Source organism: Alternaria rosae (assembly GCF_020736505.1).
Source record: "Alternaria rosae strain MPI-PUGE-AT-0040 chromosome Unknown BKA58scaffold_3, whole genome shotgun sequence".
In the NCBI taxonomy this organism is placed as follows: Eukaryota; Fungi; Ascomycota; class Dothideomycetes; order Pleosporales; family Pleosporaceae; genus Alternaria; species Alternaria rosae.
Window position 1 is genome coordinate 3,070,725 of NW_025763572.1, and position 27,004 is coordinate 3,097,728.

Genomic DNA, 27,004 nt, shown 5'->3' on the forward strand with positions numbered 1-27,004 from the left:
ATGCTCGGATATCACAAAGCTTTACTTCTTGCTCTGCTGTCGATCACCCTACCGGCAGCTACCCTCACGTGAGTATGCTGGCAGACCTTATCAATATCCGCGCTGACGTGTATATGAAGTATCGCTGCACCCCCAATAATCGAGGCCGATGCTCTTGTCATTACACCAACCATCTCTAGTACGAGTACAGTGGCTGGTGCCCTCCAGCCCCAACAAAAGAAGCGCGATGCTGTGGATGCTACGGAGCGTAGAAGATACAGGCGCGACGATATGAAGGCCACGGAGCACAAATGGTGGAGGCGCGATGATGAGAAGGCTACGGAGGGCAGAAGGTACAGGCGCGACGACATGGAAGCTACGGAGGGCAGAAGGTACAGGCGCGACGAAATGGAAGCTACGGAGGGCAGAAGGTACAGGCGTGACGACATGGAGGCTACGGAGGGCAGGAGGTACAGGCGCGACGACATGGAAGCTACGGAGGGCAGAAGGTACAGGCGTGACGACATGGAGGCTACGGAGCGCAGAAGGTACTAGTCGGATGTAAGGAAGACTCGTGACGATTTCCGTCTCTAGCACCAACAGAAGATTAACACAGAGTTGTTAAACTAATCTTGCATTGAATGGGAGTAAGACCTTTCCAACGTTTGCTGCATATACACTATTACATCTTTAACAAGTGAATAGTCTTAAGACAATGTATAGTTCTGGCAAGACATCATCTTAAACAATATTTCTTCAACATGCGACACACATTATTGCCGAATTCATGGTTTGTTTGGCGAAAAGACGGCGCACATCACGGAGGTACGTATCAGGATCCTCCTCCACCCGATCCAGCATCTTCCAAAGCGTTTTCCCATCATGAAGTGCGAGGCAAACCTCCCAAACCCCCAGTCTACGCCTAAGGTGCGCAAGAAACCGCTTGCGATTTCGCAGTATCTTCGGGCATCCCGGGTTTTTTCAAAGTTGCGGCCTTCTTCCTCCAAAGCCTGCACAATAGATACATGAAGAAATGGTTTGGCACGAAGCAAGGCGTCCAAGTAGAATCACACCTCCTCGGTACCTAGACATAAGGCCGCACGGGAGTAGCCAGGCGGGTGACAGTGATTATCGTAGTATGACCAGTTATTCGGGAGTACGAGAGTCAATTCGCGGAGCTGCGGGAGGGGATGCAGAGTACAGATGAGCGATCTAAATAAATAGCCCCGTGTAATCTTCTCCTCATCGTACGCCTCGGAGTATCGAGGAGGCTGTGCTAGTTCCGGATAGATATGTCTGTAGTGGACATCGTGAAAGCCGAACGGGTTGCGCAATTCTTGGGAAAGGCGACTATAGTACTTGTGCACCGGATAGCGAGCATCGATAAATGGTATTTTGATGGTCAAGTGCTTCAACCATCTAGCCATATCTGGCCCGATGTGCCTGAAAAAGCCAAGCAAGTCAAGGTGGTTGAAGCGTTCTGAGAAGCGGAAGTCGTTCTCTCTGTAGAGCACCTGTGCGCATTCGTCGTGCATTGCTTTGCATGTGCGGAGCAGACTGAGGGTGAGTCCCGTTGGATGGTCGGCTCTGGGTTACACTTCGATGGGTTCGTCCTGCACGAGACAGTAGCGGTAGGTCTTGAGACGTAGTTCTGTTGGAAGTTTAAGGAAAGGGAATAGTGGGCTGACCTGGGCTCGTTTGTACGATGCGATAATTGGGTGTAGCTCGCCATCCTCGTCTTCTTCCTAGTCCACGGGCTTCTTCATAATCACGCATTCTGCTTCGAGGGTAGGATCATCGAGAATTTCGAGAAGCGCATGCTTGCTAGCACCATTTGAACGTCGCAGTGATGTCATGATGTAGTTTAATTGGTAGTTGTAGTACCACAACCTAGTTGAGTGCTCCAGGAGTAACGCACTAAGAGAAGAAGGCGAACACCAGACTGAAATAGGTTCTGCAGAGCACTTCCAAGAGGCACCACTCCTAGTCCGTACACCATTCGCCGAAGTGCAAAGAAAGGGGTAGTGAGGCCTTGAAGAGAGACAATCTTCATAGGGAGACTTTCATTCAACTACATTGTCGATAGTGAAAGTCATCTATAGAGCATAGAGCATCGGACTCGGACTCGAACGTACTACACAGGTGGCAAAGAATGCTTTTCTAACCTAACACATCACAGTAAGATCACCAAGCGAGGAAGTGAACTCCTTACCTGTTAACCTTACCTTGACGTCTTTGCACTACTGGAACCATCGTGCTTATAACTTACATTATACCTACCCAGGCAGAATCGCGAACAAGGATGGAAAAATTTGGAAGAAAGAAAGCTAATAAAACATGCGGGAGAAAGTTCACCTTGCCCTACCCATTCCGGCCTACCAAACCTGTGCGAACCTCGGATGACGAAGATCGTTGCTGCAGTCGACTAAAGGGATGACGCTGTACCTTTGCTTTACCGAAGAGTCGAGATCGAGACGTGGACTGCTAGTCGACGAGAATGTGATGACCGATCGAAAGCCTAGAGGTGACATGTCGACAACCCTTACCATCCTGACCTGTAACGCTGTGTTGAATGGTCGAACGTCAAGAGCAGAACAAACTCGATCTTACCCTCAGTGCCGAGAAAGGGTGAGGCGAAGAAAGGGGAGGTAACCTTTGACAAACCCTTGCAGAAGATACGTGAGCCATCGAGCGGGCCTAGTATCTGCGGCGCTGGCTTCGGTCGTCGTAGCTGTCGCCTTCGTAACCGCGCTTCCTCGAGCCGTCGTCTCGGCCTCCACCACCGTACCCACCGTCACGGTCGCGGTATCGATCTCTGCTGCCGAGCGGTTCGTTGTTAGCGCCGCTGGATCCTCGGTCGTAGCCACCACCACCACCGCCGCCGCGTCGGTCTTCGTATCGTCCTCCGCCTCCACCGCGGTCGCCTCCGAATCCACCTCCGCCTCCTCGGTCGCCGCCAAAGCCACCACCTCGTGGACCGCGAGGACCAGCTGGGGCGCCATCGGGAGGTCCATAGCCATTGGATTGGTAGCCGATACCTCCGCGACCACCACCAAAGTCACCTCGACCGCGGCCACCGAAACCTCCTCGTCCGCCGCCGAAGCCTCCTCGATCACCCCCGAAGCCACCACCGAAGCCGCTACGGCCACCACCTCGTCCGCCGAAACCTCCACCGAAGCCACCGCCGCGGGCTCCGAAGCCACCAGGGCCAGCTGGAGGTCCTCCAAATTGGCTACCCCCTCCGCTTGGCCCACGAGCAGACGGGCCCTTGGTGTAGCCTCGTCCACCGAGACCGCCACCGAAGCGACGTGGGCGCCATCCAGAGACAGTGCGGCCGCGCTCGACATCTACAAGCACGCGTCGATCCTTGATCTTGATACCATCTGTCTCCTTGTATGCAGCCTTCATGTCCTTCTCGCGCTCAAAGACGATGAAAGCATAACCGCGCTTTCGCTTCTTGGGCGGCGCGTCGGCGGGTTGGGTAACGTCTTCAACAATGCGAATGCGTTCGATGGGACCGTATCGGCCGAATTCGCGCTCGAGGTCATCGGAGGTGACGCCATACGATAGGCGAGAAACGAAAAGCGTCTTGAAGGCGTCGCCCTGTACTTTGGGATCTTCAGCGGGTTTGTCTATATAATGTTAGTGAATGAAGCAAATGATAATTGCGTGCGTGATGGAATTTGCGCGCGTGGTGATGTCGTACAATCCTTGACCCCTTCCGTAAGCAGATACTCCTGTTTCTCCTTCTTTTCGAGCTTCTTGCGATCGCGCTTCTGCAGCCAGCTGTCGGTAGGCACGTAGCCGTCGTTATCTTTGTACTCCTTCAGCGCCTCCATGTACTGGCCAATGCCGCCAATCTTGGGCGTGCAGCGCTTCTCAGGCGCGTGGTCGGAAGGCTCGACCCATCGCAGCGGCGGCCGCGGGGCGAACAAGTTCAACAGCATCGGGGGGAGTAGATGCGTCATGTTGGCGAGTTTGTTTCTGGAATGCGCTCCAGACGGCGATGTGGAATAGTTGGAATATGAGGAGTGGAGGGCGCGACGATGAAAGTCGATGTTTGGGACTTGGTGCGTTCGAGGAAGCTGCGACGCGGAGTTCGCACTAGCGCAAACCTAGGCTGCGACCACCGCACGTGAGATCCGGGCCCGACTTTGGACTTTGAGATTGGTGAAAGCACCGCCGTCATCACCGCAATTGCTCGCCAATATGCCTCTCTCGGCTATCAAGACGGTCGCAAAGGCCCAGGTATGTCTTCGCTGATCCATCTATCCTCGCATTTGTCATTCTGAATGCTAATTACGACCACAGAACGGCGTAGGAGCCTTTGTCCTCCCGTGCAAGTCCATCACCTTCCACTACTGCAACTGGTGGGGGTCTTCAAAAGGCATGAACGCCTTCCTCAAAGCCTCTCTCCCCGCCTTCGCCAAGCGCAACCCTCAGATCGAAATCTCCGTCAGCCCACGGCCACGCCACCACCCCGTAATCATCGCAAACTACATCAACGGCGCGCAACGATCAATATGCGTGAAGAACCTGCAAAATGAGGGTGTGAGGGAGAAGGCAGAGATGTTGAGGAACAGCACAGGAGAGAAGAACAGGAAGCTGGATGGACGACCAGTGAAGAGTCTGAACGAGAGCGTTAGGGGCATCTGGAGTCCGTTCCATGGCAGCAAAATCGATATATGAAGAACGGAAGGCGGAAGAAGACGAATATTATACGCGACGATATCCAGCGACAATGATGGCAAGGCGTAGTGGCATATTGGCCAGATTTTTGCTTCTGTGAGATAAATGCGGAAAGATCCGACGTTTTTCAGGCATGCTCAAGGAGATGTAAGCGGCATATACTGGCCGGGAAATCCATAAACGATGTACAAACAATGTATAAAAAACACAGGAATCACAAAACTTCCAGAACCTATACAGATGATCTTCATGGACGTTCATTTTGCTGAATCTACATAGGTCCTAGCCAAGTCTTGTTTTATTTCATAAGATCATAACTATTCGCTCCCAAAGCAAGCTCCAATCATTCATAGACGAGCATCGCTTCGAGGCATTCATGCCTGGTTAGCGTTGATGATGTCAACGAAAGCAGGCTTCAAGCTAGCACCACCGACGAGGAAACCGTCAATGTCTGCCTGCTTGGCGAGCTCCTTGCAGTTCTTCTCTGAGACACTGCCGCCGTACAGGATACGGGTCTTCTCAGCAGCCTCGGCTGAGACCTCCTTCTTGAGCCACTCACGGAGAGCGGCGTGAACTTCTTGTGCTTGCTCGGTAGTTGCGACCTTGCCGGTACCGATGGCCCTATTATTTGTTAGTGACTATGAAGGGATTGGATATCTAGGATTGAACGCACCAGATGGGCTCGTAGGCAACGACAATCTTGCTCCAGTCCTTGACCTTGTCCGCAACAGCCTTGAGCTGCTTGGTAACAACGTTGACGGTCTCGCCCGCCTCACGCTGCTCCAGGCTCTCACCGCAGCACAGAATTACACTGAGTCCGTTGTCGATGGCAGTCTTTGTCTTGCTGGCAACGAAGTCGTCGTTCTCTTGCAGGATCTGGCGACGCTCTGAGTGACCAAGGATAGCCCAGGTGATGCCGCTGTCCTTGAGCTGTTGTGCCGAGATCTCGCCGGTGAAGGCACCGTTAGGCTTGTCGAAGACGTTTTGCGCCGCGACCTCGATGCCCTTGCGGAGGTGTTCGCGTGCGAGGAGGAGGTAGAGGGCTGATGGGGCGATCACGACCTCTGGTTCTGGAGTCAGTGTTTTGTCCTCTCGATGGTGTGATGGAGCTTTGCGCTTTTCTCGGATCGCTGGAAAGGTGTTTCGACGTACCTGTGTTCTGGTCGAGCTGGGCCTTGTTGAGGTTCTCAACGAGCGACTTAATGGTCTGAATGTCGCCATTCCTTTAGACTTGTCAGCTTCTCTTCATCATCTCCAAGCACTCACAGCTTGTGAAAGTACCCACATCTTGTAGTTGCCGCCGACGAAGAATTGACGAGCCATGTTTGCGGTTTGATTGGTTGTACTTGCGTGGAAAGGTGTTGTGTTAGGGTATAAGGGTGTGGGATTGTGATTGAGTGTTGTGAATGAGGAGGGCACGGAGTGTTGTTGTTGTTGAGCAGGAGCAGCACTTCTTACAGCTTAGTGGGGTGACGCGGGGCTAGTGACGTCTGAGGACTTTGAGCTGTGCTGTACAGTAAGAGCATCCGGCAAAACTCGGGCTTGATCGAAGCATTGCTGAAAAACAATGGGGGCGGTGATCCAATAGGAAATCTCTTCAGCGAATTGGCAAGTGTCGCGACGTTTCATTATACATCTTGTGGGACCCAACGCCAGGCAGCTACAGAAGCCATGCCATTGCCTTGCGGCATTTACGTCTTGCGATGTATACTTCAAGGCTATATGTGTTGAAAAGAAAAAGACATTTTACAGTCACGATCACGCATGTACTTGGTGGTTTCGACTGGATGAAGCGATGACGAAAGAGTGGGGTCACCCACTTGATCATCCCGCAGCGCTCCTTAGCCTTCAGCCTCATAGCCGGCCGAAATCCTCCACATGCAAGGCCACTTAGTACTGCGGTTCTACCACAACCAGCCCAATGCCATCCGAAACCCAAGACTCTCCGACTGTCTACGGCTTGTCAGTCACGCCACTAACGCAATGCGCCCATTGGCACTCCGCACTCGACATCATCGCCATCAAGCATTTTTGCTGCGAGAAGTTTTACGCGTGCATTAGTTGTCACAATGCATGTGAGTCTCATAAATCTGATGTCTGGCCTTGCTCGCGAAGAGATGAGAGCGCGGTGCTTTGCGGACAGTGCAAGCATGTTTTGAGTGTCACCGAGTACATGGATAGTGGGAGCAAATGCACACAATGCGGAAGCGCATTCAATCCTGGTTGCAGAAACCACTGGGAGCTATACTTTGAGCTCGAGGGGAAACCGTAACAACGCATAGTAAAGTCCAATGCAGGAGCGTGCGATATTCACGCAACAGCCAGTCGAGCGCTAATTGGACCATGTGCTTTGCGACCGGGGATAGCTTCTTGAGGCACAGTTACCAGATTAGCATGCCCTCGCCACGCCCCACGATCATACACGCATCTCTACATTCTCAGAAGACCGAGGCCTATCTCAATCTCAACGACTTCTTACATCCAGCGCAGGAACGACATGGCCTGCGATGGCTTGGCGGCGATGGCCAGTATGTTCATCTTCAAGGACATGGGTATTGAGCCTGCTTCCTCTACGCCTCCGCGTCACACCCGTTCCCGGAAATTGAAGCAACTCAATCTGTCCTTCATGGATCTTCCCCGAGAAATCCGCGACCTCGTATACGACTTCTACCTACCGGAAGGAGATTTGGTGTACAATGCAAACACACTCAAGTTCACAATGACGAACAAGGGCCCAAAAGAGATATCGCTTGCGTTTACTTGCCAAACCATACTGAAAGAGGCGCTTGGCCATCTCCTTGGAAATAACTCTTTTGTCTTCCATGTCGGTCTTCTCAACAGCTCACATCACGACAATGAACTATGGCACGGCGGCCTTGGTAAACTCGAAAGGTACAAAGAAGATGTGGCTGACCACATGGCGCGTCTATACCTAACAGAGTCGAATGAAGAAGAGGTAGCTTTACAGTATCCGCAGTTCCGACCCATCCTCTCCAACTGGCGCTTGAAGAACGATGCTGTAGAGTTTCCCAAGAGCCACGATTGGGGCGAGACACCATCCGTGTACCGCGACTTCATTCAGTATACTCTGAAAACGATGTTGAGGCATCCTCAATTTCCGAAAGATGATTTGACTTGGACGCGCAGTCTGCGAATTCCGCCACATGAGCCGACGCCAACATGCACACTGTCTCGATTGATCGATCTGAATCCACCAGTTTGGAAAATACCGCACAAAGAGATTTTCAATCGTGTCATGGAGGTCTGTGGCACATCGACAGAGGCATTCGACCGCCGATACGAATTTGTGCCATATCAGTACTCTGCTGCTTCCATCGCAATAAGTCTCCTTGAGTCTCTTCCATCAGAGTTACTCAAGCACATACGGCAAATCTGGCTCTTTGAGGACGAACAATCCATCGCGCATCCTGAATGCCATATGCGAGGCTTCAGTCCGTTCTGCGTTGAGATCCCACAGCTTCGCATCGAACGACGAGTTAGCATGTGGAAGACAGCAAGCCTAGCTCAATGCCCCTATCTATACGACCTGCACACCCCTGAACCTGAAGTCAAGTCTGCCACCAAAGCTATTGCGCCCTGGCTCATCGAGCTTAACGCATTGGAAACACTGGGTATGCCTCCTGATGTCTGCACTATGATATTGGACGGATACACAGAGGCTTGTCCTAAGATAGCAGACACAGTATTCTAGGACATCTTCCAACGAGATGCCACATGGCAGGCAGCCATGGATATCAGCTACGCGCACGAGCACCAGTTTCTGCCTTCACCTTCCTGGCTGGAGCGACGTTATCGAGTCGGCTACATGTACGAGGAACTCCCAAATATTCTGCGACGTTTGGGTACTGGAACCGGGAATATCAAGTGCAACTTCAACACTGGTAAGGATGTTGATCCTGAGGAGGATGTTCAAGCGATTGCCTTGTTGAACCTCGAGGAATGGAAGGTACAGTGGTGGAAACATCAACTCGAAAGGATGGATTACGCTCATGGACTATTGTTTCTCCGTCCAGGTCCTGCGTGTCCAGACGTAGAAGAAGATTATGGATCGTGATAAACATGAGTAAAACATCTCGTGACGTCGTTTACATTCGCATTAGATGCTCCATATCACATTCATTCATGATTCATATCCCCTTATTTACTTATTTCCCCAACGTCAAAAACAGCCTATCGCCAATATCGCCCAGCCCAGGCTTAATCATACCCTTCTCATCAACCCCCTTATCACAGCCACCGACCCACACCTCCACACCCTCCTCCCACTCTCCACACGCCTTCTGCAGCCCCTCCTCCGTCGCCAAAATAGCAACGACGATAATCCTCTTAACGCCCCAATCCTTCAGCGTGTCAATAGCCGCCTGCGCTGTCGCACCCGTCGCGATGATGGGATCTACAATGATGGCGAGCTCTGGTTGGGGCTTGGTTGAGCCAGCTGCGTGCGGGGTGTGGTAGGGCAGATTGTTGTAGTATTCTACGGGTTGTAAGGTAGATTTCTCGCGGTAGAGACCGAGGTGGTGGACGGGCACGGGCATGGGGAGCAGGGAGGAAAGCGCGGGGACCATGGAGAGGCCGGAGCGGAGGATGGGGACGAGCGATATGGAGGTGGGGGAGGGGGAGGTGGTGGTTGTGGTGTATTCGTAGCCGAGCGGGGATTTGTCCTGGAAGACGGCACGTTAGCAGATGGTATGGCATAGTATAGCATTGCTGCTATGGTTGTTGTCTTGGTGATTTGGGGATATGGGAATCCTTCTATGTATATGTCACGGAGTACCACCCCACTTTGTGACATGATGTGACCGGGTGAATGTGAACGTGATGAGATGGGTGAACGTACGGTGCCTGCGTCTTGTGCCTTTAAGCCAGCGGCCAGAGCCTCATAGCCGACCATGAGAGCCAGTTCATGCACCAGGGTCTGCGCATCTTTGGACCCTGTGCTCGCCGATCGGAGCTGTGAGAGCTTCGCCTGGAGACATGGGTGTGTTGAGACGTGGGCGTTCTTGGGGAGGTTGATGCCGGACATGGTGGATTGGTACTAGTGAAAGAGCAGGAGATATAGCAGTATTGCAGGTCTTGGTATTCTGAAATATATAGTCGGTGTATTCAACTTCACCTACTTGTCCATTCAAGAAGGTGCATGAGACAAGCGCGTGGTCACGCCTAGCTCCCCACATGCTGGCGATAACAGATGCCATGGCGTCGGGCGCCTCCGTGACACGAAATCTTGTCACGCCTCGGCAGGTGCAGTGCCGCTAGACTGGGGTGCCCCTGCCAATCGGAGAAAAAGGAATCGCGCGCCATTCGTCCCAGTATTTGCATAAGCAAAGGTTACTGAGATTTGACCTTTTCTTATTTGGCGCAGGAGGGAGGAGAGACGCGAAGGAGGGCTGATATACGTGTGCTGTCTTATTTTCGGGCATCGCCACTTTTGTCCCGGCATCATAGAAAACAGCATGGCGCGTTACTCCAAGTTGCACACGGCGTCGTGAGCTGAGATTATACAATACAAAGTTACGGGTGACTGCTCACCTTGGGACCCGCACGTCATTGCACATCGAAGCTGCATGCACAAACGGGACCAGGACGGCAGCTATGACCAACGCTGCGCTTGACGACGACGATGTCCCCACCAAGCGCGAGTCGCATTTCAACAACCAGCGCTCGTCACTGCGTTCTTCCACCCTCTCCGAAGAGTCTGCGCACCGCCCGGAACCGCGATCACGAACCCGCAGCGACCTGCGCCGCCTGCACGACTTCAACCTCGACCTCGAGAGAGTCCACTCGGAGCACGCGGATAGCGAGCCATTGCCCTCGCCCACCTCGACCGCCTCGCCCGCACCCAATGTACCGTATACGCGACAGCGGAATCACTCGTACAGCAGCGTGAAGCGGTGGGACAAAAACGCCGGAAAGCACCGATCGCTCAGTACAGTCTCCTCACGAGCCGGCGAGAGCAAACACGACGACGATCTCTTAGGAGCAGACTCCTGGCTTCATCTCTACAACGACAACGCGCATTCGCCCAATCTTCCCACGCCATTGTGCACGCCCAGAACGCGAGCGCAGAGTAGGGCGTCACAGAGGGAGAATCCTGGAGGTGGTAGTCCGGCATCTCAAACACATCCACACCGATCGAGAAGACCTTCTTTTCCACTCGGACGAGTAGCGCCCGGAGCTGCATCAGGGTCTCAGCTAGACATTACGGCCCTGCCCAGCATGTCGCCCGTCCAGGAAGATGGGCATGACCACACCCACCACTATGACCACTACCACGCGGACGCAGAGCGCCACCTGCGCTCCAAGCGCACCCCTGGGCAGCAAAAAGCATCGAGATGTGCCACGGAGCTGTACACCATCTCCTACCTTATCTTTTTCTCCATATGGGGCACGCTAGCTCGTCTGGGTCTACAAGCCATGACGTTTTACCCCGGCGCACCAGTCATCTTCTCTGAACTATGGGCCAATGTCGCCGGCACATTCATAATGGGTTTCTTATCCGAAGACCGCCGTCTCTTCGCTGCGGAATGGGGGAGTCGCAGTAATAGTAATGATGGTGAAGAGAAACTCCCCGAACCAACCGATTATCCCGCCAATGATATCGAACACTCTCAACACAAAGCACGACATGGGAAGATCAAGAAAACGATACCAGTGTATATTGGTCTAGCAACAGGGTTCTGCGGATCATTTACCAGTTTCTCGAGTTTCATGCGCGACATCTTCCTCGCGCTATCGAATGATCTCAAAAGCCCTATAAATCATCCTTATCCTGCGGGTACATCTACACCGGCTGTGACCACCACAGTACCGCGTAACGGCGGATACTCCGTCATGGCCATCCTCGCCACCATCATAATAACCATAGCAACATGTTACTGCGCGCTCCACATCGGCGCGCATCTCGCTCTGGCCCTAGACCGCTTCACACCCAGCCTGCCCTTCCGGTTCACGCGCCGAGTCTGCGATCCAATCTTCGTCATACTAGGCTGGGGCGTATGGTTCGGCGCTATCATCATGGTGTGCCTGCCTCCCTACTCAACATGGCGGTCCCAAGCCCTCTTCGCATGCGTTTTCGCGCCCGCAGGCTGTCTACTCCGATACTACATCTCCCTCTTCCTCAACCCAATTGCGCCTTCTTTCCCACTCGGCACTTTCACCGTCAATATATTCGGTACTGCTGTCCTTGGTATGGCATACGATCTCCAACACGTGCCCCTTAGCAGTACAGGGCTGGTTGGAGGTAGTGTGATTGGTTGTGCGGTTCTCCAGGGGATCCAAGATGGGTTCTGTGGCTGTTTGACTACGGTCAGTACGTGGATTGTGGAAATTGATACGGCAAAGAGGAGAAGGAGTGCGTATCTTTATGCGGGTGCGAGTGTAGCCGCTGGACTGGGGTTGTTGGTTGTGGTTATGGGGAGTGTGAGGTGGACGGTGGGGTGGGAGGAGATGTTGTGTATGACGTGATGAGATGGTGAGGTGGTTGTTGGACGTCTCGTTTTGTTTGCATTTATGGTTTTGGTTGTTTGGGAAACATGGTCATGATATGATGGGTCATGAGACGGTAAACGGGGATCTCACTGGTATACGATATATGATATGATAACGGAGGATGGTGGTTTTTGGCATTTACACTTATATACCCATGCAAGATAGAATCAAGCTTACTCATGTTTCTTAACCTGTTCCTCCTCTCCTGGTCATTTTCTCTCCTTAGTGAGTACCTCTTTTTCTTCACTGTCCTCTTCCTTGTCCCAAACTTTACCCGCATACCAAGTCCTGCGATTGACACACACGTACATCTTTCCATACGCTGTAGAGATACATTTATTCCGACTCGAGAATTCCAGCATATCAAATAATGCAAATGGTTTCTTCTTGGCTATCGTCAAACCAATCTTTCATCACTCTGCACGCCTCGTGTCCGTAAGATATTGCAACGCCCACTCGGTAATATAGATCCGCTTCACCGGCAGGATGAAGTAACAGAGCCCGTAGGGATGGTTCTTCTGTTTCATTCTCGCGCTCAATGCGGTGGAGAAGCATGAGGACGAGAATCTCCAGTCCTATTTCTTCATCCTTGTGAAGCCAATCTGTGATAACCTGAATGGCATCGTCGTCTCCCACGATGTGGTACCAGGTGTTTAACCACCGGGTTCCTTGGTCAGTCGGTAACCATCTCGGCATTCCAGCCATTTTCGCGTGCATTCGAAGATACCCCCCGGAAACTTGTCCATATGGATCCTTGGGATTGGTATCAGTATTGACGTTCACTACAGTTGACTCTTCGACTATACGTGCACCGGGATATCTCACGACTGCCACAGCTGGGCATGCTGCCCAAGACCATGAAGGTGCAACATAAGCCCGTTCCCGAATATTCCGTATGTGAACGTCAAGACCGCGTGAAAGCATATCACCACTGCTGTACCAGGCCAATCCGTAGATTAGATCACCCTTCCAGAGTCCGGCGAGATACTGGTCTTGGAGTGTCTCGCCTACCATGCGAGCAAGTCCAGCGATAGCGGGAAGGCGGTCTTTTTCGAAAGTCACTGTGCGATAACCATATTTGTGAACTAACCGGCTCCAGAATTGGTAGAGTTCCTTGGAGGAGATAGAGCCGTCCCTGAACCTGATGATTTGGTCCATGACTCCCCTTGTAGATCTAGGCCTAGGAGCTTCATCTCCTTCAGACCATTTGTATTTAGCACAGGAAAAATGCATTTTCAAGTTCCCGAAAAGTATGAGTCGAGTCGACATTTCTTCCTCCTGATGAGTCCAGCATCTCTTGCCCCACTTCGATAACCTCTTGTCCCATGCGTACTTTTTGCGACGTGTGTAGGGTGCGTCTACTGAACGTAGTCGAATCAAGTAGGAACCTTTGATGCCTTTCCGTATAGTTGACTGGAACGGAACCTCTATCGCCAGGGCTTTATTGAGGAAGCTCTCGTGACATGAATTCGAGTTTAGACTACAAAAAGCGACAAAAGCGTGGCGATACACTAAGTTCATTTGAGAAGACTCGCGTAACCAGTCATCTTTGTCATCTTGAATGATACAGAGAGCGTCGATCCATAGGTAGCGAAGGCCAATTTCCCTTGCAAGCGCGATGGCATCATTGGTAGTCCGCGTCATAAGTTCGATGGGTAGACGCACACACCAGTGTTCCAGAGATACTTTCTCGGTCTTCAACTGTGACTCGGCATCTTTCTCACTACCCCAACAGTAGCTCAAGGTAGCGTACCTTGTTTGCTCAGATTTGCTGAGTTTAGAGGACAGAACCAAGCGGGGTATGACGGATGCGTCATGGCCAACGTCTATGAGCCTCGTAGGTAAGAAAGACGATGGAGCCTCAGGGTGGCATACTGACGTGCAATGCTCCAGCAATTGACACATCTTTTGAACGTTGATAGGATCCAAGTACGAAGAACTGCACGCGACCTGAGCTCCTAGCCACTTCGCACAATCTTCGGAGAAATAGTTAGTCTATACGACCCAGTAATTAGTTGGATGGCACAGCTTACTAGAGGCCGCCTCAACAGGAAAGAAGATATGGTCAGCTTTCAACATGCTGTGAAAGTCGGTCTGATCAGAAGTGACTTCCACTACTAGTTCTCCAATACCCTGATCAGCCAGTGAAAGATACGCAACCAAGTTCAGTGTACCAGCATTCATGGAAGAGGCCTTCGCCTCTTCCGCAAGTAACTCTTCCAGCGACCTGTGTAACACTTGACAGAATGCACAACCAAGTTGAGAAGAACGAGATAAAAGGGGAATTCCAGGTAGAGTGTCTTCGAGCTTCCAATCAAGGCGGACCAGTCGACAAAAAGGCGGGTACTTGTCAAATTCTCGACTTTTCAGCCAATCTGTAGGACGAAATTCGATAATGGAATCAGGGAAGAAAAGTCGCGCAACACCGTCTTCGCCTACTATCTCTTGACCTCCGATTGCGAGATCATCGAAACTGAGAAGGCTGCAGCGCTCGCAAAGGGTGTCAGTCTGCAGTGAGTCGCTCATTGGTTCAGCCGTTCAGAGCTCCACCACAAGGCAGGCATACGATAGGGAAGTAAGAAGAATGACCAGGATACGGCCTCATCCGAATATGATGTTGCCAGATAGACGTTCAGATGTCGGAAGCGAAGCGGATAGGAGCCTAGTCGTTGACATCGGTGGTATCGTGGTGGGGCAGCTGCGCGTTGCTTTCATGTGTAGCCTTGTCGGGTGAGATGATGTCATGACCAGGCAGTCCTTCCTTCCTAGCCAGTACGCTTCAATAGCATCGACCAGGATGATGGTCTGGCTCAATTTGAGCATTCTGTACGACGACGCTACTATCATTCGGTATCACTAAGATGTGTCGTTAGCCTCCGTAGCTTTCAAGAAAACGTCTAAGATGTTGCAAATTAAAGATCTGGGAAAACAATACGCATCCATCGGCGAGGACACGCTCGATACAGGACAGTACCGACATACCCTGTCTCAATGGCATCAACTCACTCATGCCTATCACCCACTTCCTCCCCACGCCTCCTCTTCCTCCTCTTCCCTTTCCCTCCTCACCATCGCCTTTCTCTCAACATCTTCATCCATCACCCTCCCCACATACTGACTGCCACCATAACTATGCATCCTGAGCGTCTCGTCGAACTGAACGCGTTGTTTGCTCTGTTGGTCAAGCGTGTTATCCCCGCAGTTCTCAAACTTAGCTTCGTGCTCTGCGTCGTGCGCCGATAAGACAGTAGAAGAATTATCGCTATCAGGAATGGTGAGGCAAATAACCGGCGGGCATAAAGCCTGTGAAGCAGTGGCTTTGTGAGTCTTTGTCTTATGGGTAGCTGCGTCTTCGAAAACGGATTCTGCCGCACCAGGTTCTTTCTCATCCCCAGCATCAACACTCCCTTCCAAAACAAGCCTCCTCCCAATCAAACCCAATTCCCGCACTCCTATCGCCCACTCGCCTGCTTCCCTACCTCCTTCTTCATTTTCTTGTTCGTACAACTCCCATTCATTTCTCCACTCCGCTCCTCCATTCAGACCACCTTCACGGCTACGACCCTAGGGATCAGCTATGACACGCACTCGTCTAACTTGGTAGTGGTAGTAGTAGCGTTGGTAACTTTCGCGTTGTGGTTGAAGATAGTAGGCGATAAGTGCGAAGATGGATAGTATGAGGGCTGTTGTTATTACGGGTTCGATCATTGCTTTTGAAACGTTGGGCTATCAGGTTGTAGCTGGCGAGGAGAGGAAGGGAGACATGGGTATTCAAGCGTTCGTGTGGTGATGTGACTGCAGTGTCAATATTCTGACGAGGCCTTCGCTGATTAAACACGTTGACACACAGGGGGTACGAAGACGTCCGTATTCCCAATTCGAGTTGTTCTCACGAATTAAGCTGTACTGTGATGGTGTATGCGGCATTGTATGCTGCAGCTCTCACACGGCATATGTAATGCATATTTCTTCCGTATATACAAATCCTCCAAACCGGCATTAACCCATACTTCCCAACGTCAACCCAGGAAAAGGCCGAACAGGTCTGTAACCTACATCAACATAAAAACACACAAAGTAAGTAACCCAACGTCGATGTAGGCTCCAGGTCTGTTTAAATTTCTTCTTGTTTGAGGTGCTCCCTCTCCTCGGGATCCCTAACCCACCTCCCCACTCCATCCCCCTTCCACCCAAACACGTCATTCTTCAAAGAACCCTCCACAGCCTCCGCAACCTCATCATTCAACTGTCCCGTATAGCAGTCCTTACTCACAATCTCCGTTAACGTTCTACACGCACTCTTCGCGCCCCCCATCTTGCCCTGCCTAAAGAACCCAAAATCAGCTATCTGCTTGTATCCCATCCGCCACTCGGACCAGAAATCCGAAGATTGGGCTTTGCGCCGCTTACTCGAATCACTGAGGAGGTCGCTTTCGGGGCCTGGGGCGAGCTGGAAGGTAGCTTTGGTGATGGACGGTATCATGTGCATGCCGCACAGTACGGGTGTGAGGCCTGATAACAGGGGAAAGACAGCAGTGAAGCTAAACGACGTGAAGTGGCGGCATGTTTCTGTTTTCTTGGCATAGCTGGCAATACGGTAGAGGAGGAGTTCGAGGATCCGGGGCGGCACCATGAGATGAAATTCGTAGGTGCTGTATACGGTTATGGAAGAGCCCTCGTTGTAGCCGAGATGGTACCAGGGTTTTTGCCGCAGGAGTTGGCAGCTAGAATACCGGACTTCGCTATCCGAGTTCTTGTCATGTGGAGGCTCTTTCTGGAGAAGCTCGATGTAGTGCATCTTCATCTCAAAAGCCCAGTTGTCGTTGCTGCCCACAGCAGAATCTACCAGCGTGGCCATGGTTTTTGGTGGTGCGGCGATAACGAGACGCGTAGGTTCTACACAGGAAAACGTCTTTGTCCAAATGTCGGATACTGAGCGCAGCATATGGTCGTGAGCGGTAGATACATGCCACAAGTTGTATTCTTGATCCGTATGCACCACCAAGCTCTTAACGTGGCGTTTCAGATCATTATGCGTGACAAATTGCGTGAACCTGTCGAAATCCTTCGAAAGATGCGGAATCCACGCGGCACGCAGAGTCGCCTTGAGGAATTCGTCTCCGTCCTGGATGCGACACAATTGAATAAGCACGTCGTCCATAGCCGGCTCGAAAGCAGACCCAGAAGTACTCTTAAACTTGCTTCGAAGTTTGGTGTAGATCATGAACTCATGGTTACTTAACTTGGATAGCTCCCCCTGCATGCTATCCACGAGTCGCGCATCCATTGGTACCCATAGTGCTTCCTTATCCAGTGCTATACGGGCGTATTGGAAGAGGATTGGGAGCACAACCTTTCTCCACCTCCATGACACTAGGGAGAGTAACTTTAGCGGTGTGGAATCAGAGTGTGTTAAGTGCGAAGATGGCTCGTGGTTGAATTTGGTGATCGATGGGGCTTGGTCTGCGAGATGCGAGGCGATCTGAGCTAGGAGCTCGTTTGGCAGCGACTGCATGATGGTGTGTAAATAACTAATAGTATAAATGGCGATCGCGAGGTTTGTGGTTGGCGAGGCTTGAGTAAAGCGTGAAGCACACAGTTGAGGTAGTATCGGTGGCATAATCGAGGGTCCGAACTGGTGGGCCTCCGGGTACGTCATCCCGTCTTTGATCAGCACCAGCGCTGGAGATACCGCAACCACCCGCTGCCGCTTGATAAGGTTTCTACAAATTTGGAGCGCATGTTCAAGGTCTCCATGACGGAATGTTTGCTACTTCAATAGGATCTTATCCTAGAATCCCGCCCTAATAGCCCCGTCCAGCCACGCAACCCCTGCCATAACCCCATCCACAACCCTCACCCTTCCGCCTTCTTCCTTCCCCAACTCCTCCACACAAGCCTCCCTTACCATCTCATCCATGCCCGCCATACCCGCGCAACCCAAACAGATTGCGCCAACCTTGCCCTTGCCCAGCAGCCTCTTGACAGCATCCTTCATCCTCTTCCTCACCTCCTCAGCAGGCGCATCATGTAGATCCGTTGCATTGAGTCCCGTCGTCTCCACCCCAGCGAAACGTTTACCCGCGTCTGAACCTGTACCCAAGAAAGCGATTGTAGCGTCTGTGAGGATAGTTTCCCAGACTTTGCCTGTGCTTACTATGCCGAATTTCTCGTCGGGATGGATAGCTTGCAGGGAAGCACCAACACTAGCTTCGAAGATGCCCGTAACAGGTTTCCTCGTATCTCTTATGGCTGGCTCCTCTTTTAGGAGAGGGACGAGCGGGTGTTGGCTGTAGCATGCGACGAGGAAAGCATCGTAGCGGGAGAGTTGTTCGCGTAGGGCGGGGAGACAGTGTTGGACCGATTCGGCGGCATCGTCTTCGTTGTTGATACTCTTTGGGCCGGAAGGGGCGGTGAAGTACTCGTGAGCGGTCTGCTAGCTGTGGTTAGTTGCTGTATGGGTGTGGTGAGTGGTGCTGATTAACGTCTTTGAACTGCAGGGCGTCGACGAGCGGCTTCAGGCCGTTGGTCATTTGCTCCGTGGAGTTTGGGTTGATGATGAGTATGGACCGCATCTTGCTATATCGTGGGTTGGCACCGTTTCGATATTCACCCATTGGCTTTGCTTGTAGCTGTGTGCCTGCGCAGTTGCCCCGCCATGAGGTTTGACATTGTGGCGCGTGATAGAATTGAGAAGTGGAGCTGTGACAAGGATGTGAGCTGTGACGTCATGTTTCAGATCGTCTTGTTTGTTGTGTGTACAGGGACAGATGGTTGCGCGCGACGGGTATGGAAGTGCAGTGAGGAACAGACATGTTCTATTAGGCTATTGAGGGTATTGTGAAGCATGGAACTGCGTCGCAGATGCATGCTCGTGGTATCGCCTAAACTTCTCCTTGAACTACGCGCCGCCATGTATGTTCAATCGCACCAACGCCGTCGCAAGAGGAAATCATCGAAATGCGGGATATGAAAGCTGTTCAGGTTAGAACTATTCAGCGTACAATGCCTCGAAGGAAGCTTACAGGTCGTGAATTGTCGTCAAGGGTCGGCGACTAGCTTAACGGAAGCAGCTGAAGCGTCCGCAAGAGAAGCGGAATGGTGCGCGTCGGACGCCGTGACGGTCAGCGACAACACCACCACCTAGTATCTTGTCAGCAACTGGTGCCTGTGTCCGGAACAGACGGCTCTAAAGCGGGCCACTTACCGGCGTGCTTGCCGCCAAAGCCCTTATGCCACATGAGACCCATGGTTGCTTGTGTTTGTTGGTTGGTAAAAGTAGCAGTTTAGGTTTGGAAGTTGGCGAATTGCTTTCTTTGTGCAAAGTTCTTGTTGTGGTGTAGCTGGAAAGGTGATTACAGCGCGTGTGTTATATAGGAGGTGTGTGGGAGGCTGGAGGGAGATTCAGGGCAAGAACAGGGTCGGTGAAGCGGTAGCTGCTGCGTCATAGGCTGGCAGCCAAGGGCTTGGGAGATGCAGCACAGCCACCGCTAAAGGCGATCATCATGGAGAATTGCATCGAGTGCGCACAGTACAGCCTCGATGTCTTCGTAGACCTGTGCGCGCTTGATTGGTCGCGTCTAGATTTCTTCAAGATTGCCCATAGTGCATTCAAAAGTGGTGCGCCACAGCACCGTATCTTAAAAGGGCCGAACTGGTGTTTCATGGCACTCTCATGACGACGTTCGCGGCTGTGAACAGCTAGTAGTGACAATTGGGCGTCTTTAGCTCGTCAGCTGCGACTCGATTTGCACGCGTACAAATCAGCTAACCATCTGCAAACACATTCACCGCACATTTCGTCCAGGATAGGCATCAAGCGGAGACATGTGACAGCGGCAACTGAACGCTTGATGATTTTGAGTGCAAGGTTATAGCTTGCTTGACCAAGGCATATGGAGGTAAAGTGCTCCAAGGCCAGATTCCAGATTTCGTTACTATAGTACAGACGTCGTGATCCAAATAACATAGCACGCCGTCGCCGCTGAGCCTTTTACCAGCTCATAGCTGGCGACGTACGATCTACCCGCAGAATTTTATCTTCCGCCCATGCCACCTTGTTGCGCCATGGCGGCGTTCTGTTCCTGGAAGCGGTCGCCTAATCGTTGGGAGCCCTTCATGTGCTTGTCGACGCATCGCATAACGCAGCTCTCTTCGCGCGAGGTGAGGGACTTGCTTTCGAAGCCGTTGACGCAGTGATCAAAGCATTGCTGGACGAGGTTGGAGTACATCTATGATAGTCAGTATCATTGTCGTGCAGCATAGAATGCGGATGTCGTACGTTCATAAACTCCTTCATCTGCTTCTTCTCCATGCGCGACTGCAGCTCGCGCTGCTCAGATGCTGTGAGTCTGCACGCGATTAGTCATTGTGAGATCAATTGGGGCAAGTACATACGACTCCATGATGCTTAGTTGTGTGTAGTGGCAGGATTATTGTTTACGGAAGGGTGGCTCGACGCGGAAATTTGGTATGACGTCGGGTGGTTGTCTGGATGCTGTGCTGACGAGCCTGCACCCAAAAGTGTAGACGCGAGCTAGGCCACTGGGCGGCCCGTCCACGCTCTCCAGTCACCGAACCACGGGAAGCAGGCGTGGAGAGTTCATGGCAGCCGCATCCAGCGGGTCACATCTGGGACAAATATTGGAAGGCACTTTGGACAGAATGTGGCAATGGATGCGTCTTCTCTCATGTCTCGTCGCACCAATATTGTCTGGCTCCCGCTGCATGGCTGTACCGGTACCTGACCTGTACCTTTCCCCGCCAAGACGGTCGTTATTACTGGAACCGACTCCAGCATAGCAAAATAATAACACAATAACATCGCCTCTTATTACCAGCTGCATCCCGCTACCCGTATTGATCGTCGCTGTATTTTGCCGTCGAGGGGCATCAAGCCTCGCGTTTGTGTCTGTCAGTCAGGCGACGCCGTGCCGTCTTCCTTGGATGCTCACAATTGGCCCGCAGCCACACATCACGGCCGCTAACCTGCTGCTCTTGGTCAGTCCAGCAGCGGGCTGCCACTCGACTGCCTCGCCCCGACTGCGATCATTGCCCTCCCAGACGTCGACCCTGCAGGCCCAAGTCGCCTCGAGCCACAGTTTCAGGCGCGCCTCGATATTGCGCCCGACCAGGCCGCTGAACCCTCCGACGACATCCTGCATCTGTACCTGTACCCCTAACCGCCCGTCGCGTCCTAGACCCAGACTCGCGCCAGCAGCTCTCTCGCTCTGCTCTTCCACCAAGGAAGACGCCAATATTGCAGGATCCGCCTTACAGGAACACCGTCACGACCCCGCTGACATCTTGCGCACGCTCGCTACCTTGCTTCCTCGACTCGCTACCCTCCGACGTCACATAGCGGCCCCCAGACAGCTGCCGCCTGCCCACTTCGGGCCCACCTGTACCTGGACACCACGCCAGACGCTGCGCTCAACGACCGCCATATCACATTCTTGGAGCTGCGAAGCTCTCCACATCACCGCCTGCCATGGCTCCCGCAGGCACGCACACCAACCCCAGCACTCCGCGCGTACGCAATGGCGAGCCCCAGCCCGCCCCGTTAGCGACGCCAGAACCTGTCTCGTCGCGTCGGGACTTGACATCGTGGTGGAGGCAGTTTAGCAAGCGCCCCGCGAAAAAGGAGGACGAGAAAGGTACGACACCACTGCCAGCATTTTCACATGTCGAGTGCGCGAGTTCAGCCTCGTTGGGCGGCTGAAGCCCAGCAATGCGCTGCGACTGTGCCTGCAGCTCCCCGCCTCTTCTTGTTGCGAGCAATCACTGACTGTTGTGGCCGCATGTAGAACCTGCCCTCCCTGGCATCTTTGGTGTACCCCTCATACAAAGCATACCCTATGCCAACGTTGCTATATCGCTATTCAACGAGCACGGCGAAAGCTACATCTACGGCTACGTCCCAATAGTGGTCGCCAAATGCGGTGTCTTTCTGAAGGAAAAGGGTCAGTGAAGCTAATCCCATCACTCATCAGCTGTTAACAGCGCACAGCAACCGACGTAGAAGGCATCTTCCGATTAGCAGGCTCCGAGAAGCGCATCAAGGAACTCCGGACGGCCTTTGACACCCCACCCCGCTATGGAAAAGGTCTGGATTGGTCCGGCTATACTGTACATGACGCCGCCAATATTCTGCGCCGCTATTTCAACAACCTCCCGGAGCCTATAATACCGCTGCAACATTATGACCCGTTCCGGAATCCGCTCAAAGGCCACCAGGCTGAGGCGGTAGGCCCCAGCGAAGGACAGCAACCCTCGGTCGGAGGCTTCGATCCCGATGCGGCTGTGCGCATATATCAACATCAGATTAAAGCCTTGCCGTCTTTAAACCGACAACTGCTGCTGTACATTCTAGACTTGCTTGCAGTCTTTGCCGCCAAGGCTGATGTTAACAAGATGACAACCTCCAATCTGGCTGCCATCTTCCAGCCCGGACTGCTCTCACATCCGCAGCACGACATGTCTCCTCAAGATTATCGTCTGAGCCAGGACGTACTCATCTTTCTCATCGACAACCAGGATCACTTCTTAATTGGTATGGAGGGCACAGCTGTCGATGAAGGTACCGTCAAGCACATTGAAAGTGGGCCTTCTACCCCACAGGCAAGGACACCCACCACTCCCCGCAATAGTTCTGGCATTGGCCGGTCTGCTTCGACGACCTCGAGCGCTGGTGCAGAAAGCCTTCGCATGTATGGCGGTGTTCGCAGAAACGTGTCCACGTCTTCGAAGCGTTCACGACACTCGCCCGCTGTGCCCAGCCCAATCGCACCTTCATTTGTCTCGACCACGACATCTGGAGTGCATCGAAGCAACACGTTGCCCTCAAAGCGTTCCCCAGGGCTTGGGAGTCCCCGCTTCCCTGCGGCAAAGCAAATCGGCCCTGAAGAGACTAAGAGCCCTCTTTCATCTCCCATGCCTCCAGATGTTGTTGATGTTGCTGAGAATGCCGCCCCACAGCAGGAGATAGACCTGCCTATACGCACGAAGGAAGCCCCACAGGCGGTCGCACCCGCAGCGGAGCAAATACCAGCCACACAGCCTGCCGATCAGGAACTGCCACCGCCACAACGTGCGCAGACTATGCCACCGAACAAAATCGAGATGCCGGTCCCATACCAACCCTTTCCCCAACAGGGAATGGCTATGCAACCGGCAGAGCTCCCGCAGAATAGACCCGCGGTTACACCTGCCACCCACAACATGCCAGGCGGCTTCCCTCTGCCGTCTCCGGGCATCATCCCACCGAGTCAGCCCACTACTCCGAACGTCGTCGCCCAGTCGGCCCAGAACCTGTTGCCTCCAAGGTCGACTACCCCAGGTCCACGTAGTCCTCAGCGTAGTCCGCATCACACGCCAACACGTGAGCGGTCAGAGTTCTTGGAAGGACCTGTTGACTCAGGTCCGTCGATTGAGATGACTCCTGCTGTTCGTACATTTACCCAAATTCTAGCCAAGGTTGCAGCCTCCCCTCCAAATGAGTCAAAGGAAGCCAAAGATGGACGGAAACCAAACAAGCTTCAGAAGAAGAGGTTGCCCAATAGTATCAGCCAGAGCACGCATAGCTCTACTCACTCTCTTGGTGGCAGCGATTCAGGGTTTGGTGGTCAATTCTCTCACGGACCCCCTTCGCCATTGCAGCCACCCTCACTTCCCTTTGCGCATGGTCAGTCACACGCAAACAGCTCCAGAGAGGTTTTGCAAGACACAGGCTCCTCGCGGGCCTCCGGGAACACACTCAAACCTAGCATGTCGCCTTCTGCTAGTTTCAGATCTCATTCAACAGCAACAGAATACTCGGAGAACGAGCAACTGGAAGAACAGCCAAAAGAGGAGAAGCGCAGTTTCTGGAAAGGCCACAGGCGTGGAGAAAGTAAGGCAACGCCGACAGCAAGTCAGACGGATCTCCATGGCTCGGTCCCTGGCGCCGACAAGAGTATGAGCTCGTTCGCCAGTAGTTCTGGATGGACAGGCGGAGGGCGCAGAAGTGGGCAGTACGAGTCGAACCACGGCTCGGAAACGTCGATGCTATTCGGTAGCAGTCCCCCTGATCACGACAGATCCGACAAGAAAGGTGCATTCGACTGGTTCCACAAGCGCAGACAGGATCACAAGGAGCGGATAGATAGGAGAGAAAGAGCAAAAAGCCCACCGGGCAGCTCGAGTCATCTCCCTTCTCCCCAGAACATGATGAATCCACCAGAGTCTTTTGCCGTTCGTGGACGAGCACCAGATGTGCCACCACCAGTGGAGGAACCTCAACCTAAAGCGGATAAATCGAGCGACGTGACCCCTACTGGAATGAGCCCAACGCCCCCGAATGTACCTACGCCGGGAAGCCCGAAACCCAGGATGAGTCCTGCCATGGCTTTGCGAACCGACCTCCCAGCTGCATTGACTGAACCCCGATCCGTTGCGCGGTCTCCAGACAGGAATTCCAAGTCCCCTGTCACTACAACGCCTCCTGTGCAGTCATTCGCTAAAGCACCGTCGCCCCTAAATATCGACAGTACGCAGCACGTAGAAACTGGCGCAATGAACCAACCTGAGGCCCCGACAGCCACCCTGGATTCCGTGCAGCCAGTATCAACACCCTCAGGGCCTCTTCACTCATCCTCCAACTCGACTACTACTGTCACTCCTCAGACGGTGAACCGAGAGATGAACTCTGATGCACTGCCATCTGATGGTCAATCTTCACCTCCGTTTGTCCCGAGAGGCGAGCCAGCTCCGTAGGCCGACCGCTGTCGACCTCAATAATGTAAGAAGCATGAGCTTGGAAGGAGATGTAGGTGTTCAGGGCGTTTAGGGATTGAGCTTGATGGGTGGATCAACCGCACAGTACCCTTAGCAGGGAACTCTAAGTCGAAGACAAAAGTACATGTGGCATGGAAGATTTTGCATACGACTTTTGTGCGATGAGGCGATGAAGCTTGCTAGTGAGCATAGTGCGGGTGTTGCGATGATGCATAGCGTTGAGCCATATCAACCATAATTCATTCTCATTCTTGATGATTACTGTGTACTTGTACCAAAGCTTCAGATCATTCAACGTGTATGTCGGGAAAGAAGGGAAAAGCAATTGTGATCGATATCGAAATTGGTCCACAAAACCATCTATACATGACAGCTAAAGAGCACAGTAGGTGTATTGCAAAATACCCCACACTTTGATTAGTACAGTGGAAAAAATAACGTTTCATGTTGAGTACCGACGGTGTCCAGCACGGCGCTGCCGTGTGTGCCGAAGTCCGCGTCCGCATCAATCCCTCAACATAAGCACAAATAGCTATAGCGTCGTGGCGACATACACATAGACTCGTAGCGCGATATGCCGACACGTCTAGATTGTGCATCGTTGCATACTCAGTAGGTGTATGCCCACCAGTGAGATGCTTCTAGCCCGAGTCCCGCAATGCGCGTTTTGGTGTTCTGATCTACTAGCTCCATTTGCAATGCGCAGTCAGTAGGCGTGTGGCTATTTTTAATCCCAGACAGGCAGTGATTGGAACGCAGGCTGGCTAGCTCGGAACCGGGGAGCAGCAAGCTGGCAGTTGGAGCGGAGCGGAGTTACAAATGTGTTCGATACGGTTTGTTAGTGGATAGTGGGTGTACAGGTGTGTGAGATACGAGAAGAGCGAGAACACGTCTTGCTTCGAACACGAGGAGATGATGACGGCTGCGAAAAGCAAAGTCCAATTATTTGGACCAAGAATGCGAAAATTGCGATGACGATGCCATTGCAATGCACATCTCGCAGCGACTATCAACACGTCGAATGCTCCGTGAAAGCCTCAGCACGGTTTCAACATGCGAACAGAGCGACGCTTGCTCCTCCGGCGGACCGCGGGCAAGCTATAATCGGGTGGACGTTCCAGTTCGTCTCGCCGGTCGCTCGGTCCATGCATGACGTTCTGGCGTTCTGGCTTCCAACAAGCGAGGTTGTTGGTGCGGAAAAGGCTCCAGGCTCCTACCGTTTCTGCGTTTGCAGGGGGTGTTGCATATACCGACCCCGAGGTTTACGTGCCAACTTTTCTTGGTTCGTGTTTCAAGGCCGAGGTTTCGATGGCACAATTGCACAAAGTGTTGATCGGTTGCGCTGCAAGAGAAAGGGCTGGTGGGAAGGAGTTTGGGACTCGGTATGCGCGAACGCCTATTAGAACTGCAAATAGTTCCAGTTCAGTGGAGAGTACTGGAGCATGATCTTCAGCGGAAAATCGGGATGCTGAAGCTTGGCTGGTTTAGGGTCGGGTCAAGAGGCGAAAGTGACGATGGGATCCATGACAAACAGCGGGTCCAAACCTCGTGTTTCTGTCAAGTAAGACGCACCTAGTGCACCTGTATCAGCAGCGCCTTACCCAAAGATGCTTGGTGCTCAACTCGTACAGTAACCGTATCGCCTTCTGCCTTAAGGACTGATCTGCCGTTTCTCCTCATCACACATCACGCTTCAACGCCTTTTTACCGACTTTACGGCTACGACTCCGTTTGTTTCGACTGACTCTTGCAAGACCACACTCGTTGTTGAGATCACCCCGAACGACCAAACGAACAATTACGCTCGCTTTCTTTTCCTTGTCGGTGAAAAGAAACGTAGACGTTGAACATTAGAAATATACAGGCGGTTATCGATTATCGGGCTGTGGCGTCGTATACCTGCAACCCAGCCACTCGGAAGCGACAGATTCTGTGTAAGCCTGCTCTCTAGTCCGCGAAGTCGTCGCAATCACATCAGCCCACTGCGCTTTGCGTTCTTTTTCTTGTACACAATTTACGACCTTGATTCCAGTCATGACGATCTGCTAACACG

General features: G+C 52.6%; 13 protein-coding genes across 13 annotated transcripts; 6 read left to right on the forward strand and 7 right to left on the reverse strand.

Annotated features, from left to right (window-relative positions):
- On the forward strand, positions 1-534 carry BKA58DRAFT_438171 (uncharacterized protein; the record flags this gene model as incomplete). The annotated part of the gene is made up of 2 exons (XM_046173570.1): positions 1-68; positions 120-534. 2 exons carry the CDS (start codon positions 1-3, stop codon positions 532-534), a joined length of 483 nt encoding a protein of 160 aa, XP_046028197.1.
- A 2,640-nt stretch (positions 535-3,174) lies between these two features.
- BKA58DRAFT_297783 (U1 small nuclear ribonucleoprotein of 70kDa MW N terminal-domain-containing protein) lies at positions 3,175-3,947 on the reverse strand (the record flags this gene model as incomplete). The annotated part of the gene is made up of 2 exons (XM_046166898.1): positions 3,175-3,611; positions 3,686-3,947. Coding segments are annotated over 2 exons (699 nt in total), but the record flags the coding sequence as incomplete, so codon positions are not given.
- A 151-nt stretch (positions 3,948-4,098) lies between these two features.
- On the forward strand, positions 4,099-4,906 carry BKA58DRAFT_357896 (thioredoxin-like protein). Its single transcript, XM_046168697.1, has 2 exons — positions 4,099-4,227; positions 4,291-4,906. The coding sequence occupies exons 1-2, from the start codon at positions 4,189-4,191 to the stop codon at positions 4,666-4,668; spliced, it is 417 nt and encodes a 138-aa protein (XP_046028199.1). The 5' UTR covers positions 4,099-4,188; the 3' UTR covers positions 4,669-4,906.
- BKA58DRAFT_381250 (Triosephosphate isomerase) lies at positions 4,907-6,435 on the reverse strand. The gene is made up of 4 exons (XM_046169994.1): positions 5,954-6,435; positions 5,821-5,891; positions 5,342-5,732; positions 4,907-5,289 (listed from the first exon to the last, which is right to left on the reverse strand). The coding sequence occupies exons 1-4, from the start codon at positions 5,989-5,991 to the stop codon at positions 5,043-5,045; spliced, it is 747 nt and encodes a 248-aa protein (XP_046028200.1). The 5' UTR covers positions 5,992-6,435; the 3' UTR covers positions 4,907-5,042.
- A 91-nt stretch (positions 6,436-6,526) lies between these two features.
- Positions 6,527-7,053, forward strand: BKA58DRAFT_137658 (zinc finger CHY domain-containing protein). Its single transcript, XM_046164512.1, has one exon. The coding sequence runs from the start codon at positions 6,590-6,592 to the stop codon at positions 6,938-6,940; it is 351 nt and encodes a 116-aa protein (XP_046028201.1). The 5' UTR covers positions 6,527-6,589; the 3' UTR covers positions 6,941-7,053.
- A 112-nt stretch (positions 7,054-7,165) lies between these two features.
- On the forward strand, positions 7,166-9,154 carry BKA58DRAFT_455372 (uncharacterized protein; the record flags this gene model as incomplete). Its single annotated transcript, XM_046174543.1, has 2 exons — positions 7,166-8,371; positions 8,411-9,154. 2 exons carry the CDS (start codon positions 7,166-7,168, stop codon positions 8,741-8,743), a joined length of 1,539 nt encoding a protein of 512 aa, XP_046028202.1. The 3' UTR covers positions 8,744-9,154.
- On the reverse strand, positions 8,608-9,952 carry BKA58DRAFT_137663 (uracil phosphoribosyltransferase-domain-containing protein). The gene is made up of 2 exons (XM_046164513.1): positions 9,527-9,952; positions 8,608-9,350 (listed from the first exon to the last, which is right to left on the reverse strand). Exons 1-2 carry the CDS (start codon positions 9,710-9,712, stop codon positions 8,835-8,837), a joined length of 702 nt encoding a protein of 233 aa, XP_046028203.1. The 5' UTR covers positions 9,713-9,952; the 3' UTR covers positions 8,608-8,834.
- Positions 9,953-9,992: 40 nt separating this feature from the next.
- BKA58DRAFT_381256 (CrcB-like protein-domain-containing protein) lies at positions 9,993-12,354 on the forward strand. Its single transcript, XM_046169995.1, has one exon. The coding sequence runs from the start codon at positions 10,282-10,284 to the stop codon at positions 12,151-12,153; it is 1,872 nt and encodes a 623-aa protein (XP_046028204.1). The 5' UTR covers positions 9,993-10,281; the 3' UTR covers positions 12,154-12,354.
- Positions 12,355-12,540: 186 nt separating this feature from the next.
- BKA58DRAFT_357911 (heterokaryon incompatibility protein-domain-containing protein) lies at positions 12,541-13,821 on the reverse strand (the record flags this gene model as incomplete). The annotated part of the gene is made up of 1 exon (XM_046168698.1): positions 12,541-13,821. The coding sequence occupies one exon, from the start codon at positions 13,819-13,821 to the stop codon at positions 12,541-12,543; it is 1,281 nt and encodes a 426-aa protein (XP_046028205.1).
- A 2,470-nt stretch (positions 13,822-16,291) lies between these two features.
- BKA58DRAFT_438179 (uncharacterized protein) lies at positions 16,292-17,692 on the reverse strand (the record flags this gene model as incomplete). The annotated part of the gene is made up of 1 exon (XM_046173571.1): positions 16,292-17,692. One exon carries the CDS (start codon positions 17,690-17,692, stop codon positions 16,292-16,294), a length of 1,401 nt encoding a protein of 466 aa, XP_046028206.1.
- Positions 17,693-17,968: 276 nt separating this feature from the next.
- BKA58DRAFT_410280 (Asp/Glu/hydantoin racemase) lies at positions 17,969-18,752 on the reverse strand (the record flags this gene model as incomplete). The annotated part of the gene is made up of 2 exons (XM_046172208.1): positions 17,969-18,610; positions 18,663-18,752. The coding sequence occupies 2 exons, from the start codon at positions 18,750-18,752 to the stop codon at positions 17,969-17,971; spliced, it is 732 nt and encodes a 243-aa protein (XP_046028207.1).
- A 1,217-nt stretch (positions 18,753-19,969) lies between these two features.
- Positions 19,970-20,661, reverse strand: BKA58DRAFT_381266 (mitochondrial import inner membrane translocase subunit tim9). Its single transcript, XM_046169996.1, has 3 exons — positions 20,575-20,661; positions 20,459-20,528; positions 19,970-20,408 (listed from the first exon to the last, which is right to left on the reverse strand). Exons 1-3 carry the CDS (start codon positions 20,580-20,582, stop codon positions 20,214-20,216), a joined length of 273 nt encoding a protein of 90 aa, XP_046028208.1. The 5' UTR covers positions 20,583-20,661; the 3' UTR covers positions 19,970-20,213.
- Positions 20,662-21,345: 684 nt separating this feature from the next.
- Positions 21,346-25,084, forward strand: BKA58DRAFT_137720 (uncharacterized protein). The gene is made up of 3 exons (XM_046164514.1): positions 21,346-21,833; positions 21,984-22,139; positions 22,187-25,084. The coding sequence occupies exons 1-3, from the start codon at positions 21,668-21,670 to the stop codon at positions 24,928-24,930; spliced, it is 3,066 nt and encodes a 1,021-aa protein (XP_046028209.1). The 5' UTR covers positions 21,346-21,667; the 3' UTR covers positions 24,931-25,084.
- The last annotated feature ends 1,920 nt before the right edge of the window (positions 25,085-27,004 follow it).

What these genes read in the sequence shown, in the direction of transcription:
- BKA58DRAFT_381250 (XM_046169994.1), bottom strand. Translation starts at nt 5,991, where the DNA reads ATGGCTCGTCAATTCTTCGTCGGCGGCAACTACAAGAT. An exon ending in GTCGGCGGCAACTACAAGAT is followed by an intron (nt 5,892 to 5,953) that starts GTGGGTACTTTC and finishes ACAAGTCTAAAG; the next exon opens with GAATGGCGACATTCAGACCA. An exon ending in GTTGCCTACGAGCCCATCTG is followed by an intron (nt 5,290 to 5,341) that starts GTGCGTTCAATC and finishes AACAAATAATAG; the next exon opens with GGCCATCGGTACCGGCAAGG.
- BKA58DRAFT_357896 (XM_046168697.1), top strand. Translation starts at nt 4,189, where the DNA reads ATGCCTCTCTCGGCTATCAAGACGGTCGCAAAGGCCCAG. An exon ending in AGACGGTCGCAAAGGCCCAG is followed by an intron (nt 4,228 to 4,290) that starts GTATGTCTTCGC and finishes TTACGACCACAG; the next exon opens with AACGGCGTAGGAGCCTTTGT.
- BKA58DRAFT_137663 (XM_046164513.1), bottom strand. Translation starts at nt 9,712, where the DNA reads ATGTCCGGCATCAACCTCCCCAAGAACGCCCACGTCTCAACACACCCA. An exon ending in AGGCACAAGACGCAGGCACC is followed by an intron (nt 9,351 to 9,526) that starts GTACGTTCACCC and finishes GCCGTCTTCCAG; the next exon opens with GACAAATCCCCGCTCGGCTA.
- BKA58DRAFT_137658 (XM_046164512.1), top strand. Translation starts at nt 6,590, where the DNA reads ATGCCATCCGAAACCCAAGACTCTCCGACTGTCTACGGCTTGTCAGTC.
- BKA58DRAFT_381266 (XM_046169996.1), bottom strand. An exon ending in AGATGAAGGAGTTTATGAAC is followed by an intron (nt 20,409 to 20,458) that starts GTACGACATCCG and finishes TGACTATCATAG; the next exon opens with ATGTACTCCAACCTCGTCCA.
- BKA58DRAFT_381256 (XM_046169995.1), top strand. Translation starts at nt 10,282, where the DNA reads ATGACCAACGCTGCGCTTGACGACGACGATGTCCCCACCAAGCGCGAG.
- BKA58DRAFT_137720 (XM_046164514.1), top strand. Translation starts at nt 21,668, where the DNA reads ATGGCTCCCGCAGGCACGCACACCAACCCCAGCACTCCGCGCGTACGC. An exon ending in GAAAAAGGAGGACGAGAAAG is followed by an intron (nt 21,834 to 21,983) that starts GTACGACACCAC and finishes GGCCGCATGTAG; the next exon opens with AACCTGCCCTCCCTGGCATC. An exon ending in TGTCTTTCTGAAGGAAAAGG is followed by an intron (nt 22,140 to 22,186) that starts GTCAGTGAAGCT and finishes AACAGCGCACAG; the next exon opens with CAACCGACGTAGAAGGCATC.